This window comes from Diorhabda carinulata, chromosome 5 (genome assembly GCF_026250575.1).
Source record: "Diorhabda carinulata isolate Delta chromosome 5, icDioCari1.1, whole genome shotgun sequence".
Classification (NCBI taxonomy): Eukaryota; Metazoa; Arthropoda; class Insecta; order Coleoptera; family Chrysomelidae; genus Diorhabda; species Diorhabda carinulata.
Window position 1 is genome coordinate 12,641,343 of NC_079464.1, and position 17,849 is coordinate 12,659,191.

General features: G+C 31.8%; 1 protein-coding gene across 3 annotated transcripts in view; it reads left to right on the plus strand.

Annotated features, from left to right (window-relative positions):
- The window catches only part of LOC130893597 (nitric oxide synthase), a 162,612-nt gene that overhangs the window by 73,967 nt on the left and 70,796 nt on the right, over positions 1–17,849 (plus strand). For all 3 annotated transcript variants that reach the window (XM_057799817.1, XM_057799819.1, XM_057799816.1), the window contains one exon: positions 15,556–15,689. In XM_057799817.1, the coding sequence (XP_057655800.1) occupies positions 15,556–15,689 (134 nt within the window). The remainder of the gene's footprint in view (positions 1–15,555; positions 15,690–17,849) is intronic.

The window sequence follows — 17,849 nt, forward strand, 5'->3', positions numbered from 1 at the left end:
GTTCTCAACACTATACACAACTTTTATTCATCTTCCTGGATTATGTTCTGTAAAGTCGTGAAACGTTTGCATTTTGTATTAATGAATTTTCCAATTTTCAGCTGTTTTTCGTCTTTTCAATCGATAGCTACTCCAATTTCGCCTTTTGTAACAGGTTTTCTACACCAGGTCTCATGTATTTTGCCGACTGTAGTTCGTAGTTGCCCACTCGGTACTGTTGTGCTTTATATCTAGCAGATATATAGTGTTTTAATTCAAATGAGCAAATTCAAATCAAATTTTCTCACAAGCCAAGCTAGTTGAAGTGTCCTGCACGTAGTTAAATCTGCCAGTTCTCCTAACAATATAATAGTCGTGGTATATGATGACAAATCACTATCGTGGGATGCGCCATCGATTATTTTCTATTGTCCTAAATTTAATACGGAAATTTGGACCATAAATTTTATTGTGAAATAAATTAATAATATCTATTGTTACACATTTCTAATTAGATACACTATAAGCAATATATGAGGAGTTTGAAACTATTTTTACAAAATTTTATTAAACGAATGCCTTTGAAATTTGTAGGTAGATCTTTTAGGTTAAAAATATCTCATCAACGTCTTAGAAAGCTCCTCACAAAGTTTTAATTTGCTGCTTCGATCCTATTTATCATAGTAGGGTTTAGACATCCATTCAGTCTAGTTGTTTCAAAAAATCTGTCAAAGTCAAAAAGTTTCGCGCTATTATGACATTTTTGACTAACTAATGACTAACACCAACATAAATCAAAAGCAAATGGAGACTGTTCACGATGACTATTTTCAACAATTGAAAATTGTTTCGTTAGGGACGAGAATCATTATAAAATTAACCTATTTCCGAAGGTCCTGTGACGGTGAATCCTCCAGAAAATATGAAATAAGTGAAAAATTGTCACCGGAAGCAGCATCGAACGGAATCTTCTTCCTAGCGATTTTCTGAGCTTTCCCGCGTGGAGCGCTAGTATCAACGGGTCGGAATCTTCCGAGCCATTTTCTGAGCTTTCCCGCGTGGAGCGCTTGTATCAACGGGTCAAAATAAAATTTAGACTACACCTGCATCCCCAAAAATTCACAGAAAACATTTAATATCTGGATAACGCTAAGGTTTGTATGGGAAAGGCATTGAAATAGAAAAAAAAACAGGTAGTTCTATTTAAAAAAATAAAAAAAATTTGATATTTATGAACTTAAACTTGGAAAACTTTTTATACACACCCTGTATAAAATGAAAAATTCTCAACATAGATTCTAATGTGTCTGACCTTGCTTAAACCAACCGAGCAAAAACCATTTTTATATATTTAAGGGTATCTTCCTAAAAAAATAATTTGTAACGGCTTACAATGATCAAATTTTTTACAAAAAAATTAGTAACTAAAAGTATGCATTTTTCGAAAAACGTTTTCAGACATAAGTACACTAAAATTTCACGTGAATTCAAAAAATTTATTAATATACAGGTTGTTCTACTGAAAATAACAAAGTGTTAGTCAATTTCTGGTTGAACCGGAAGTCTTTGATCTTTGAAAATACTTAGTTCAAAAGATCGTATTCGAAAATACAAACGTAGAAATTTTCATGATTTCACTATAAGTATTTTGCCATATACGGACAGTTTTAACTCGTCGTGAGACACTATGTATAGTTTCTTACCCATGAAAATGAAGTTATATTCTCAGAATATGATAATAATCAGCTTATTTTATGAGGTAAGTGAATGAATTAAAGCAGAAGTTAGATGGATTTCATACAGCTATGAATGTTTTTTCCAACAAGACTAAGTTTGCTTTTAAACATCTATTTGAAATTATTTATTAAATATATATAGGATGTATAGAACTTTTTTGAGCCATTCCATTACTACGTTTGATTCTTCAAATGTTTTATATGATTCCTAGGAGTCTACTATAAGAAAATATTTACATCCCTTCACAATACCCCGGAGGGTATTTATTTCTAGAGTTGAGTACGTAACCGTTTTCTAACGAAACTGATTTATACACAATTATGTGTATGAAATGGAGAGGCTAATGATAATTAACACAGTTCACGTAGATTCTCAATCAGCATCAATTGACCTAATTTAAACGCCCATTTCCAGTGTACCGGACATCTATTGAATAGGTACAAACAATCTGCACACGTGAGTTCTTACGCACATGTTAAGTAGATTTATTCCGGTTATCTTTGATTGCAATCCATGGATGGTATGTTAGGAGATAAAATGATATCGTTTTAGTATAGTCAAACTTTTATAAATAACTAATTTGACACTTGAATATTTCCACAACTTTATGGTCGATCTGCCATTTTTTGTTATAAATACATTGTGAGTTTTAAGTTTGTAACGGTTCCATTATGTCGAAAACAAGTCACCAAATTTGAAGATTGATAAAATTTTCTAATATAATCGATATAATTCACAAGATTGTTTTTTGGAAATATAATAAGTCGAATTAACTCAATAAAAAAGAGATCAATTATTTTACCGCCTTCAATTTCATCTGACAAATCAATTTTTTATGTTGATACAATGTGGGATTGTCCAATACAACAAATGTTGTCACCAGCATCCACCATTATGCCGAATTAAGTTTCCATAGATACATAGAATCATCATCACACAACGCTGGAAACTCCAGACCAGGGTTTTCTAACCTTTTCAGCTGGTGGATCCCTTTTACAAGCCAAAATCCACGATGGACCCCAATCAGTGAGTCAAGCGCATGTATGTGGACAACACAATGACTACTACTTTTATTTTTATATTAGCTTTTGCATTATCTGTATACGGATCGATCCAATGGTCCTTCTCGAAACATCCAGGCTTTCATAACACTTGCACAGTTTTTCAAATCGTAAGCTTCAATTCGTTTGCATGCCGTAGGACGTAATCATGTGAAGTTTGTTCCATATTCACCACTAGCATCCTATTCAAAGTATATATCTCAATCAGAAAATCAACTAGCCCTTGATTCGAAAGTTTTCTTCTTCTTTTAGATTCAACCTTTTGGCACAAGGTCCCGTCTTCTTCCCATCGCTTCTTCACTCTGACTACGGTATTCGCATCAAACCCTTGATGGGTTACCAGTCTTCTTATAGACATTTCACAATTCGACAATAACGGCAGCTTCCTGAGTTTCAATTAACCGAGGATGCACTTTTACTTCAACTGCACATAAACTAATTATAGAATTATCGGTCATTAGCAATAAGCATAACGTTACGTTTACGGAGTCAAACAGAAGCTTACATTAATTTTCATTTCATCCAGACTATCTTTGCCAAAACGCAATATTTTCATCTCATAAATAAAGCTTTAATACGCCTTTAAAATTTGTCAAGAAGGCGTCAAAAGAAAAGTTCATGTCGTAGCTACCTTAATTTATTAATCCAACAAACACAAAACCAATATAAACCCCTATCAATATATCAAAAATTTTATTTTTTATTTGTTATTTCTGGTATAAAGTTTTAATAGCAAATCTCCCAGAGTTTGCATGAATCCCTGTAAATTATTTTTCCTCGAAGAAAGTTTCGGAAATAGTTCCAGCTCTAGGGATTTATGAGTGATAATTAAGGCTTTGTCTACAGAAAATTCACTTTCGATATGTTTATTAAGAAAATATTCCACTAATTTTACTGAAGGTTGTTTTTTGAAAAATTTTATGGAAAGCGAGATTAGTTTCATTACTCCTCTTCAAATATAAAAAATACCGAAATATAAAAATAAGAAAACTCAAGGAAATTTGGTATACAACCGACGAGAGCTTTCAACTACTGGAAAACATACATCATCACGTCACTTGGGAGGAAATTTCAGTGGAAATAGGTTAGTTACCTTTCTAAGGTTCACAATTTATATTTATACGCCGCCATCTGCAAACATTAGAAAATCTTTCGCCCTAATTAAGTATTTGAATGAGAAAATTAAGAGAAGATTAAGTTTCTTAAGGCGTTAGATGAAATATTACCAATTTATCGTTAGTGGAATTAAATTTGGGAAAGGCTATATGCGGGATACAAGACTGAAATTAAACATGCGGAAAATAGTGGAAAACCACTTTATTCAACAGAGGCAAAAGATATATCCTGATTTTCTTAATAGTATCACCACTGAGACTACAATTTCAACTGAGGATGTATGGAATTGTTGCAGAAACGATCCAAGCATTTAAAATATTATAGAAGAAGAGCTTGGTGCAATCATAACTAAGAAAAGATGTTAAATTTTGATAATGTCTCTATCACCAAACTTTTCAACTATTCAAAATGACCACTATTCACTTCTTGACAATAACCGAGGCGATTTTGTTAATTTCTTTTAAATTTATTTTGTGAAACTTGTAGTGCATTATACTGTGTTTTTGAAACACTTCCCCAGACTTTGATTCCATAACTTAAATGTGATTCCACTAAACTCTGAAAAACCATAATTCTCTCTTTTTTATTTAAGACTTCGAATTCTTTTAAAACTATATAAGATGCTTATTAATTTTTTTGTCAAATTGTTGATGAAGACCACAGGAGAAAAACTTGGTAAGTCACAGTTCCAGAATTTATCACGAAATTCTCAAAACTGTACATAAGTTGAAAAGTTAATTTTAAGTATGATTCTACTGTTATTGAATATTTATTGTATTAATATTATATATATATATATATATATATATATATATATATATATATATATATATATATATATTAATATATATAACAAACACAAAGAAAAACTATGAGTAACTTTCATCAAAGAGTGCTATGTAACTTCTACTCACTAACTAAGCTACATTTAATAATAACTTCTAAGCAAGTTTATTCATCTTTGTATTGGATTTTACTGAAATTATCTTCGCTTGTTATATTGGCTAAAACTCTGTTCAATTCTTAACCCTCTGACAGGCGCATTATGATTCGTAACCTACTATACGGAACCCATCTAAAAGATTGAGTGCATTCCCTTACCCGAAAGGAAATGGATAAAAGTTCAGTCAGTTGAAGTATTATGGATAAAAAATGTTCCAAAATATTGAAGACCAGGAATAAGGGACGAGGCAAATTTAGATATTTTGCTGTCAATAGAAGACAACGCGATAGAAATTGCCTTGCAATATTAGTCAGTCCTTTTGAAGAAATAAAAACTGTATCTGTACAAAGTTCCACTTGTTCACGAACTCTTGGAAAAAGAATTTTGCGAAATATTCATGAGGCATTGTGATGAAAATCCAAATGATCTAAATACCGTAGTATTTTAAGATGTTTTGTTCAAGTGGTACAGTAAATCTAGACAATTCTCCCTACCAGGCTTGGGAAATCCTCAACTGGATTCGATCTAAACACCCCCAGCGCCCCAAAATAATTATATTTGGGTTGGAAAATTTATTGGTCTATATTTCTTTCATAGGAATTTAACAGCTGAGCGATATTTGGAACAGCTTTGTATGGTAGTACTTCTAATTGTGGCATTTCCAGATCCAAATAATAGGGAAACAAACAATGATTAGACCATATCGTAGATTGCCAATTATTCTTGAGCTTTTTTGATAAATATTATAACTGATATGAAGATATGAAGCCGTTTCACTACCAGTTCTAACCTCTCAATTCTTCCAAGGATTGCCGATCCACAGTCAGATAGAGTAATCCAACAAATTCCTTGAATTCAGCTACCTCTATAGGCTTTGACTTTCTAACTCTTAGAAAGCGATTGGAAAGATAGCTGGAAGGTTATTAAACACAGAAACTTGGTAGATCAAAATATATTCTATTCATTTCATAGATTAAATGTGTCCGACGAAAGTTTAATGATAGGTTCCCTATCTACATTCGAGCTGAAGGCTGCCAACATCTGTATTATAACATTTACTTAGCTAACATTACTTAAATATGCAAATTTATTGCTAAACTAGTCGTAATTCCAATGTAGTATCAATATTTTTTTTATTTGGGTCCTATCATTGAATTTTCAATCAAACCAATTAATGCTTGTCATTGATTCAGTTTTTATTGTCCGTTGTTTTGGAACAATGTTCAATTTATCAACAAAACAAATTACAAAACCACAATAGTGTTTTTGATGGGACAGATTAAATTGATTTTTGATGCAATTTCAACATGTATCGTACAAAGAACAGTTTCAATTTCAATTAGACGAGTTACAACTTGTTATGTACATAGGAGCGAAAAGATTTTGCCAAAAAATTGTTCATTATTTTTCAAGAAGGTGATTGAATCTACTTGAAGTTATGACAATCAAGGCATTTCTGTAAGGAAAATCATCTTATAATCAATGAAGTTAATTTGCTTTACTATTCCACAGACAAATGGAAAAATTTTGAATATTGTAATGTTTTTCTTATTCATTTACACTGTGAATTTATAAACAGCGACTCCCACGTTCTTAATTCGTTTAAACACTTAACTAACTATAATAATTTACTCATCACTATCACTTAACTAACTAAATTCTTCAGTTACTTTTTACTCGTTTACATATCCAAATAAAGTTCTCAAAAATTCTAGAGAATGAAGAACAAAAACAAATAAATAAATAGACCTTTCTAGAAATTGGATTAGAAGAAACAATGTAAACAATTCGTCTGCTATGATATAAAAAAAAACATCGAACTAATTCCGGTTATATTAGACGTGCTGCGCATTTTCCGAATTTCACAATTCCACTACAACCCGAAAGGAAAGGCTTCATGGCCCGTATTTTCAAATTTAAAAATACGGTTAACAACGATTAACTCATTTTTTATAAACTAATTCAATATTTCCATGTTTTTCCCTAATTTTTGTTGAATTAACAATGGATAACGTTTTAATTGATTTACATCGTAAAATAAAACGCATTGAAAATTTCTTTTGTATTATAACAATAAAAAGTGGCGATTCAATAGATTTGTATTCATGTAAACCCTTCTCTAGTCATTAGTCATTAAATCATCATTGCCATTATTGGTTCCAACATTTTTTTTCGATGGTAACTAATAGTTATTATTTTGACTTTTGGTGCACATGTTTCACCTTTATATTTACTTCCACCTGCAGATGTATTTTGGGCATATATGCAATTACTCATGATGCAAAGGATGTTGTGGGAGCTTTTGCAGAGTTGAATATTCCGTTTATTGAGAAGTCTAGGAATATTTTTGTGTCTAAACTGAGTTCAATTGAACTTTTTTGGCAAAATTTGAAAAGAAACGTAGGTTCTATTATCAGTACTTTGACCATTGAATCTTTTTTATGGTGATTAAGTTGAAAAAGTACCAACTGATTGGAAAAACAGCATCCTCACCCCAATATACTAAAAGGAAAGAAATGATCGTGTGAGTAAGCTGCTGACCAAAACCATTACAAAGATAGTAATGAATAAAATAGAAATAAGTGGGGAGCAACAAGGCTTCAGAAAAAATAGATCGACAATAGACGCAATTTTTTTCCTTAGACAAATGATTGCAGAATTCATTAAATATCAAAAACCTTATTCGTTTGCCGATCTCAAAAAAGCATTTGATAAAGTTGAAATAGCTGACTTCGGAGATACATGACACCCGTAAATTACACAAACCAAGATCAACACACAATAGCGGTTTACCAAACAAGGTCCAATACTATTATTTTGATTATGAATAAAATGATTGATAGTATAAAGGAAGCTTTCTGGAGGATACAAGTGATGCAATTTTGATAGCCGAAAACGATAATGACCTTACAGCGTTTGCTATATCCGTTCCAAAAAACAGCCGGAAACCTTAATGTACAGATATTTGTAGGAAGCCCACAAGATGCAAACAAGCTGTTGAAGACGACCACATTCACCAATGTATGTAATGTACATACTCAGGAGTCGAGATAACAATCATCAAAAACTTACAACAAGAAGTACGGAACCAAGTAAATAAAGCTTCAAGAATCTTGGATATATATATATATATATATATATATATATATATATATATATATATATATATATATATACAATTGTAAGATCTATACCCACATATGCAGGGGAAACTTAAGCGGACAGAACAAAAACGAAGAACATAGTGAGGGCAGACATTGAGAACTATCAAAGGATTTAACCTGAGAGGTCAAATGAGTCGCAAAGCTATGAAGGAAGATCTGAAAATTCACGATTCACTAGATCAAGATGACGAGATTAGACAGTTCACGTCGTCCCTGCTGCAGACCATTCCAAGAGATGACCCGGAAGCAGTAGCGAAGCGTGCTTTGGAGGGGCCCTTTATCAAAATTAGTTGGAGGGCCCAAATGAAGGGTAAAATTTTCTCACAAAAGAAACCAAAATTCTTGCATTGAATTAAAATAAATATTTATTGATTATTAGTTATCGCTTCCTCTTAGAAATTGAGCTAGCCAAACAATTCAAATTAAATATACACTTTTCTTGCCTTTTTTTTCGGCAAATTAATTTATTAAATCATCTATAGCGGAAGACGATTTCAGTTTTTCTAACATTTCTGCCTCTTTAGACAATAGTGACAAGTCTGATAGCCGTTCCTGTCCCATTGAAGTCCTTAGGCAATTTTTTATGATTTTTAATTTTGAAAAACTTCTTTCAGCTGTTGCGGTCGTAACTGGAAGTGTCAAGAATAGAAAGCATGCTGTTATTACCTCTGGAAAACATGATACAAGGCTATTGAATTTTATCAGCAATAATTTCATGAATTCATGAATTTTTTTAGAGCAATTAATTGATTAACTGAAGCATTTTTTATCACTTCGTTTGACGAAGATAGGAGTCTCTCCTGTTGTAATACATATTACTCAGGTCACAAAGGCTCTCAAATCTCTGTTAAGTATGAGAAATTAATATATCTAAACAGCAATAGTATACATTGACTTTGAAATATGATACTAAAATATGATCAAAACAACGCTTCGTTATCTTTCGTCTTTTATTTTTAAAAACAGTTGTTACTTTCCACTCTTTTGCTAAATCTCTGGACTCATTTAGCAAACAATTGAATGAATTTTGATTTCTTATTTCGCTCAGTCTATTCAAAAGATTACTTAATAAAATACTAACTTTCTGTAAGTCATTATTTTCATGCTGTAGAGCTTTAGAAACAGGATTAATGATATCAAATAATAAAGAAAAAAATGTGACAAGCACTAAGAAATCATAACTCCCTACAATGTTAATTATATTTTTACATTTTTCACGTTCATCTTTTTTTTTGTAGAAATAAAATTCAGTTGGTACAAAGTTTTCATGATTAATAAATAATTTTTTTATCGCTAATAAAGCGTCGTTCTTTGAAGACCATCTAGTAAGGCATACCTTTTTAAAGGTAATTTTATATTTTTCAGATGAATCGTTATCCAACATTGCCCAGCGTTTTATACTATTGCTAAAAAAGTATATATTGTGTGTCGACTTTTCAATAACATGTTTCGCGGCATTGCTTAAAATTAAATTTAATGCGATGAACATAATCGGCATTCCGAACATGCTCTTTCATAAGGGATTATAAAACTCCATATACATCCGACATAACATTTGTTCTATCATAACTCTGTCCTCTACATTTTGACAAATTAATTGCATATTCTTTAATCGTATTTAAAATTTGAGTTTTAAGTCCTTCTGCACTGGAATCGGATACTGCTATAAACCCCAAAAAGGTTGTATCGAAAAACTACAGAAAGTTTGGTCAATTTTTGACAAGTCTTGTGTTGTATCCAAAATAATTGTGAAAAATGAAGACATTTTACTAATTTTTGTTTACACACGTTAAGGGCCTCTGTAGCCCAGGGGCCCCGTATCATTGATTCGGTTGATACGGCGGTAGCTACGCCCCTGCACGTAAGCTGGACATCTACTTCTCAAGAAGCTGAACAGTACAAGAAACAAGACTATGTATAAAGAAAAGAAACACAAGAAGAAGAAGGGCAGCAACTACGCATGAAGAATTAAGAAAATGTTTTTAAGCAAACTCCATCAAACGCCAGATTGAGAATTTCATAATTTATTGAAATATTTACAAACCAAAATGAGGGAAGCGAGCCGACTGGGTGCTAATTCATTGTGTAATAACCATTGTTTCATAGAGTAAAGTGCAAATAATTTAATTCAAACAAACAATTTGGACGGATTTTTTGTCCCCGCACCCATAGTTATCCTCATACACGTCGCGGATCTATCGCAGATTTCTGGGAGTAGCATCAGTACGGTAATTTAGAATCGACACATCGTTTTTCTACAAGTTAATTCGATATAATGTTTTTTTTGTGATCACAAGGAATGTCTTACACATTTCAACTTAATCGAATAGAGCGAATTAGCGAAATAATAATTAATATAGTCTTATGAGTAGAAAATAACAACTTCTGACAAACGTATTTTCATTTATAATAAATATAATATACCTTTCACAAACTTCCATTAACTTTTTCACATTTATTTAGAAAACGTCCAAACGTGACATTTATAAGTCAAAAAAAACAATTAAATTTTGTCAGAAGACTTTAGTGACTGTCGTAATAATCTGAACCATAATACTGTACAATAAGTGAGACCAGTTGACGTACTGAGAATAAAACAAAATCATTCGTTCTAAGAACTAAGAACGTCTAGAATAGAATTAAAACTATTGACTGTGACATGAATATAGACACTCGGTTTTCTTTACTTACTTAATTTATTTGTACGCTAACTAAATTCACGAAACTAATCACTATCCACTATTTCACAACAACACTATCCAGTAACGCTTAACTATTCAATAGAATCTGCATTTATTATTTATTACCAAACATTTATGTAGAATTAAATTCACCATTTGGTTTGTACTATTGCGATTTATTGCCTATGACATCCAATTATTTACTTGGATCTCTAGGCTGTTAGAGACTCGTTTTTTATACATTATTCTCATATTACACAATCTTCTTTCCTAGAAATCTCTAGTTCAATGAAAACAAATAATGAAGCCTTCTTAGAATCCTCACAAAAAAATGTTTAAGACTTATAAAAACAATAAAAAGACTTTCCGCTTTATGAAGACTTTCTGGAAATTGCACTCAACGGATCCACCAAACTTTACAGGACAGGACAAGTAGTTTTCAAGATCGTTCACGCTCATGAATGTCGAGAGCTGCTACGTGAAAGTGAAGATAATTTTTTTGTGGTTACCAGCAAGCAGAATCGATAATTTCTATAACCAATTCTCTTAAACACTTTCAAATAACATTTATAAACTCAACAATATCATAAAATACGTACAAACTCGTTTGGAATTGCTAAGAAGAAGCATAAGCTAGGCAAGAAAAATGAAGTTACCATACAATGGAATTCGAGATATACCGAAGTGAAGGAAAATAACCTAGCTGATAAGGTCGCTAAAGCGAGGGCAAACAAGCCCTTCCTGGGATCCGAACCCTTTCATGGTATCAGAAAAAGCATTGGTAAAGAAGGTATAAAGGAGTAAACAATTATTGAGACAACGAAGAGGCAGACAAAGGCAAATGCTTTCCTTGGAAATTATAAACAGAAAACATCTGCAGAATGTATCAACCTAAGTAAGAACAATCTACAAATACTAATAGGAGTTCTATAGGGGCACTGTCGCCTCAACAAAAACCTAAAGATGCTAGACGATCTACGAATACTATGCAATAAACCAAGTCACTATAGAACTAGAAAATAACCAAAATTGCAAATGAGACTGTCAAGATTCTAAAATCTGGTAACTCTCGTTTAGACCGCAACCAGGATTGGGGCACTGCACCCTCAATGGATACCTAAAGACGCTAGACGCTTTTTTTTATACATTATCCTTATATTAAACAATCTCCTTTCTTAGAAATCTAAAATTTAAACGTCTCTAAACGTAAGAAGTCTTCTTATAATCCTCAAAAAAAAAGTGAGGATAAAAATCGACAATTTCTATAACTAATTCAACTAACACTTTCAAATAAAATTTATAAAAAAAACTCCTATTACTCACCTCTAGAGAATTTTTATTGTTATATATTAATATTAACAACAAACTTTTGTTTATTCATTTCTTAGAGCAACTATACGTATCCATAAATGAAGAAAACCGAACATTTTTTTCGTAAGAAAAATCGTTTCAATTTGTACTTCTGAGACCAAAATTGTTTATCATATTTGATCCAAATGTTATTGTGAATTAATAATAAACTTCGGCATTGACGTATGGGTGAAAATTCGATTCTCATGCACACAAATAAATTTTGATATTTAACAGCATACTAGACCATCTGTGGGAGTTTTTGCTTCTACAAATTTCCGTCTTCTACGTGGGAACGTTTATTGTAAACAATCTTTATCAATATTCAACACACGATTTTATATATGTTTGCAGTAATGGATATTTCTCCCATTTAGAATTATTGCAGCAGCAATATATACAATATATTATTGAATATATACAAGAATTTAACTATCTCATATGGTATGAGTTAGGAAGCATCTCTATTCATTATTATTCGATCAAAATTTTTTCAAAATTCGCACTACCTATCTCATAAGATCCTCTAACAAATAAATGAAATAGAAGAACGCAAAAAAATCACGTATCTATTTAAATGTTAAATAACTTTATTCATAACTATGGAAAAAATATTTACAAATATAAAATATAAATAAATAAAGTAGTTTTAATAATCTAACTACTTTTCCCGTTGGATATCATGACTATTTAAAACACACTAATCGTGTTTATGCTTTTCTAAATACTAATCCTATTGCATACAAAAAATATATTTGATTATATTTATGGTCGTTGAAGTCACATCATTATAAAAATGTGAGTGTGAGTAATTTGAGTTAGTGGAACCTCAAGTGTCTAATGGACATATGGAAGCGCTTAAGTAAGACGTTGAGAATAGTCAGTTTACAATAAATCTCAACGAATACAATAGTAAGTAGAAGTTGAATAGGTAAATTTATGATTCTCCACAGTCACAATATAAGACAGAAATTACGTAATCCGAGACGATTAGAGCCCTTTTTGTACCTTATATAATTTTTTCTTCATAAAATGAGTTAAAAAGTGAAATTTATGAACAAAAAATTTCAAAACACACTACTTTGAAAGTACACTTATGAGAAAACAGATATAAATAAGCCTTGCAATACTTTTTTGGGACTACGTTCCTCCGATTAATTCGATTTTTCTCGACTATATTTTGTTTCTGGGGTGAAACACAGTTCCATTTGCAACACATATCGATAAAAAAATTATTTATGTATTTATTTGAATTTTTGATACGATCGAGCTTTTCATCAGCATTGAGCAGCACAAAACTTGCAGATATATTTTTCAGATCTAATTTTTCATAAAAAATATCGCTTACACGTTTGGTTGAAATATTCAGTTCATTAGCTACCCCAACCAGGATTCCTATCGGGGCATTGGAGCCTCAATGGAAACCTGAAGACGCTAGACATAGCAGATAATGCGGTGTGCCAAAACCTTTTACTGTCTAGTGCAACAATCACAATTTAAAAATGGTCACAGTATGAAACGAACTTTGAGCTTCTATATCTCCGCTTCTAATTTTTTTCTTTGAAATAAATACGCGTTTTTTAACGCCAAACTTATTTCAAGCTTAAGTAAAATGTTTTACTTTATTTTTCAATGCAAAAAAAAGGAAAAACAACAACAAAAATTTTTTTAATGTTTAAAATATATATTTGTATGAATTTTTTCTATTTTATACCTAAAACTATAACTTTTTTCCTAACGATTGCAACCCACTGCGTTTCGATATCGTTGATGTTTCCAAAAGGATGCTTGATTGAAAAAAAAGCATATATTTCTGATTTTTGCGGCCGCCATTTTGAATTTTCCGAATCAGAAAAAACGTGAATTTTCTATAACATACAGTCTATGTTTCCCTATGTTTTGATATCGATACGGATATTTTCAGTATGATTGCCAGTTAAAAAACGACCTTTCGAAAAAATTTTTATTTTTTGGAAAATTTCAAGTCGAAAAAATTTTCATTTCACAAATCGACTTCCGTCATCGTGTAGAGCATGAAATTTCCTATCAATTGAACTGCACGATTTTTTTGTGCGAGTACGTCAGAAAAAGTTATAAGCAAAAATACCACCGAATTTTAATGCTTTCAAATGTGCTTGCAAGCTGCGTTTCGAACTTTCACGGGATTTGGTCAGAAATCTAGGAAGGCGATGAGGGGTCGGTGCAATTATGCAAAAAAAATTGTCACCCCTACTTTTTTTCAATTTTCTCTTTATATACTTACTTCCCCGGACTACAGCTTGTGAGGGTGTAAGGCCTCTTCCATTATCAGTGAATATTTGCTTTCGTGATCGTCGATCGAATTTTCGGATTGTAACATATTTTAGAAATTTGCCTGACATTCAGAATCATTATCAGAACCTATAAATCAGTATATAACCCGACGTTTAAAAAAAACGGTAGCAATTTGATTTACGGTGGATTTGTCGTTTCACGTTAATCTGTTTGATGTTCGAGAGCCATGCAATAATTCATTAAAAAAAATAGAAACCAGCTCAATACAAAATAGTAATAACGATCTGAAATAAACGTAGTATAGGATACAGTCAATTTAACTAGCGAATATTGAAAACCAGTTTGAAGGGTAGGATACAAATTCGTTCACTGCTCCCAAAAGAATACTAGTAGAAGTGATAAAAGAAATTGATTTTTTTCCTGAAAATCGTACTGAATCTTGTTTTGTATCAGACAGTTTTATGTTTTTTTGCCTTTTTTTAAATTCATAATTTATTTTCTACCCTTGTTATGTTTTATAGTCCATATAAAATGAATTTCCCTCGAGGATTATTTCAAATAGAATAAAACCATAATTATTTTTCCTTTAAAAAATTATGAAATGAGAAAATCGTCGTCATATTTTATAGATCATCAAAACTGTTGCTTCTATCATAATGTGGTTTTTGACTTTTAAAAATAATTTATAGCTTCGGTTTATTCTATAAATAAATATATAAATTTTATAGTGGTTGCATATTCAAAAGTAACAGGATTTAAAAAAAAATACGGAGTAGAACGTCACTTTATAGGTTAATAGAACATGACCACCCACATCTCCAGACCTACCATGCTTCGATTTGTGGGGCCGAGTAAAATATCTGGTTTACAGGAATATATCCACGACAAGAGATGATGAAATTGGAAGAATACGACAATCAATACGAAATATTTGAATGAAACTGCTGTTCTATTCACCCTCCAGCAACTTTTGTTATAATTTTTTCCCTTGAAGCTGTAGTATTATAATCTGAGATATGGCCGAGAGCCGTTCTTGGTTTCTCACCCGCTACATTTCAAGTAGATCTACCGGTTATAACCGCCCTTAAAAATTAATAAACCGTAGAAGAGCTTGTAGAATTTAAACACTTGCTAAATAATAATTGATACAATTAAAAATTAATTCTCGATATCGATATCTCGAGAAATAAGAAAAAAACTATTCGTTAAACTTTATGATAGATGATAAAAATTATTATGTTTTATTTTAGAAAACACCATGCAACGATCAAGTTTGCTTAGGAAGCATTATGGCCACTTCTTCGCCATCGGCTATAAGATCTCCTGAAGAAATTTTAAAACATGCCAACGAATTTCTGGATCAATATTTCACTTCAATTAGAAGGTAAGTGTATACATATAAAACTCAACGCCTAATCCTCAAATCTTCTATACATATATATAAATGAATTGCTGTTCGTTAGTCTCGCTAAAACTCGAAAACGGCTAAACCGATTTGGCTAACTTTGATCTTGAATTATTTGTGGAAGTCCAGGTTTAAAAGGTGATTAAATATGAGAATTTCACTACCACCTAATATGTCGATCCATCCTCTATGTCGATCGATACCTCAGACAAAGAGTGCCACCTTATAACTTTGTGAGTGACGATTATTGCTTTCTTCACTGCGGTGAAGTGACTGCGATAGTGACACTCACAGATTTCTGTCACATCACAGAATTGAAAGAGGAACCTATTCAGCGTGTTTTCCCAGATATAGGGCAACAGTTCGATAACCATAATTGGCGGGGTGAACGAGCAAATAAAGATGTCGAGGATCTCAATGCGACCATTCAGAATTTTCTTCCTGGACAGTTGGTTTCCTTCGAATCAGACGACACCGTTATAAACCAATAGGATGAGGTAGTCAACTATCCCGCGGAATTTTTAAATTCACTGGAATTTCCTGAATTACCACCTCACAAATTGTAGTTAAAAGTAGCATCATTTGTGCCGTGGAACAAGACTGTCTGTAAAAAAGGTGATGAATAACGTCATTGAGGCAACAATCATAAAGAAAAAATACAAAGGAGAGGATTTTTATTCTATACGTCTGGCCGTTGCGTTGACCATAAATAAATCGTAAGGCCAAAAATATAGTTTATCAGAAAGCTTTAAATTGATTAACGGAGTGTTTCCTAACTGTGTGTGTTTGTCAATACCAAATTGAAACCTTATAAATAGCCAGTTTTTCAGGAAAACTCCGTGTTCTAACATCATTTATAATTAATCAAAAATATCGATAAAACTTCATTCGTACCGAGCTTTTTTATATTTGTTTTAATAAAAAAGGGATTCCCTTTGTTTGTTTAATTTTATCACATACAAAAGTTTAGATCTTCAATTTATCGATTGAGGCATTACGAAGTCTACTGGGTGAGCAAGTATTAGTTGAATTTAAATATATTTTTCATCTTTGTCATTTTTTGACCTACTTGACTTAACCTTACCTACTAATTCCAGAGAAACTTTCGTTCAATGCTGTTACTAGAATTCCTATAAAAATGAAAGACTATGTATTTGATAATTTGTGTGTAATTTAAATAATCTGCATATGCCTATGAATCAACTACTCCCTCCTCATCATCATCTTCTGAAGCAGGCCACACGAATATTTCTTAATAAAAAGTTAATATATCTTCTACTAGGGGTAGATTCTTTTCTATTTTCTTGAAATATTAGATTTTTTCAATATTTATTGCAATTCTGCACGATATGCTTTTTCGATAGGTAAAATAGGCACAGAAGCATTATTTGCCAGTCCAAAATACTGGACTATCTTTAAATGGATGAGTAATTAAATTGGCGGAATTCTGAAACATGGAATGTTTGTTTTTTGTCCTCGGGTACTTCACCTGCCTTTGATTCGTTAGAGATGACCTTACTTTATTTTTGTAATAATCATTCCGTAAACGCCAATACATCTTAACATTCTTAACCACTGTCAATTCGAAATTTCTTTTTTTACTTGACTTTAGTATTATTTCAGCACTTTTTTTTGGTAAGTACTTCCTTCAAAACCGTTAAATCACACCAAAATCCTTCTCACAAGCATTAAATGTATGTTTTCTTATCGGAAAGTACTGAATAACAGTTTGGAATCTCTCAGAAGCTTATCACAGTCTTACCATCGTATTATGTTTGGCTTCTGGAGGAATAACTTCATTAATGGAATTAGAAATGAATGAAGTAACCTCATTTGGACTCTTTCGGGCAATACCCTGATGGTATTGGTAAAATCTTGACTTTCCATAAACTGCCGAATCTGATTCGCATATTTCTTTCATAGTTTTCATTTTATCAAAAAACATTTTTGCTAATTTTTGTTTAGCTATTCCATTTAGGTCAGAACAGTGTGAAGATTTTGCGAGTGTGCTTCTTTGAAGAATTTTTACTATTCTCATGAATAAATATTAAAAGAAAATGATTCCTAATACGTTGAGGACAAACTCTGTAACTGTTTTTAGTATTTCTTTCCACTCAGATTCGTCTTATACAAATAATT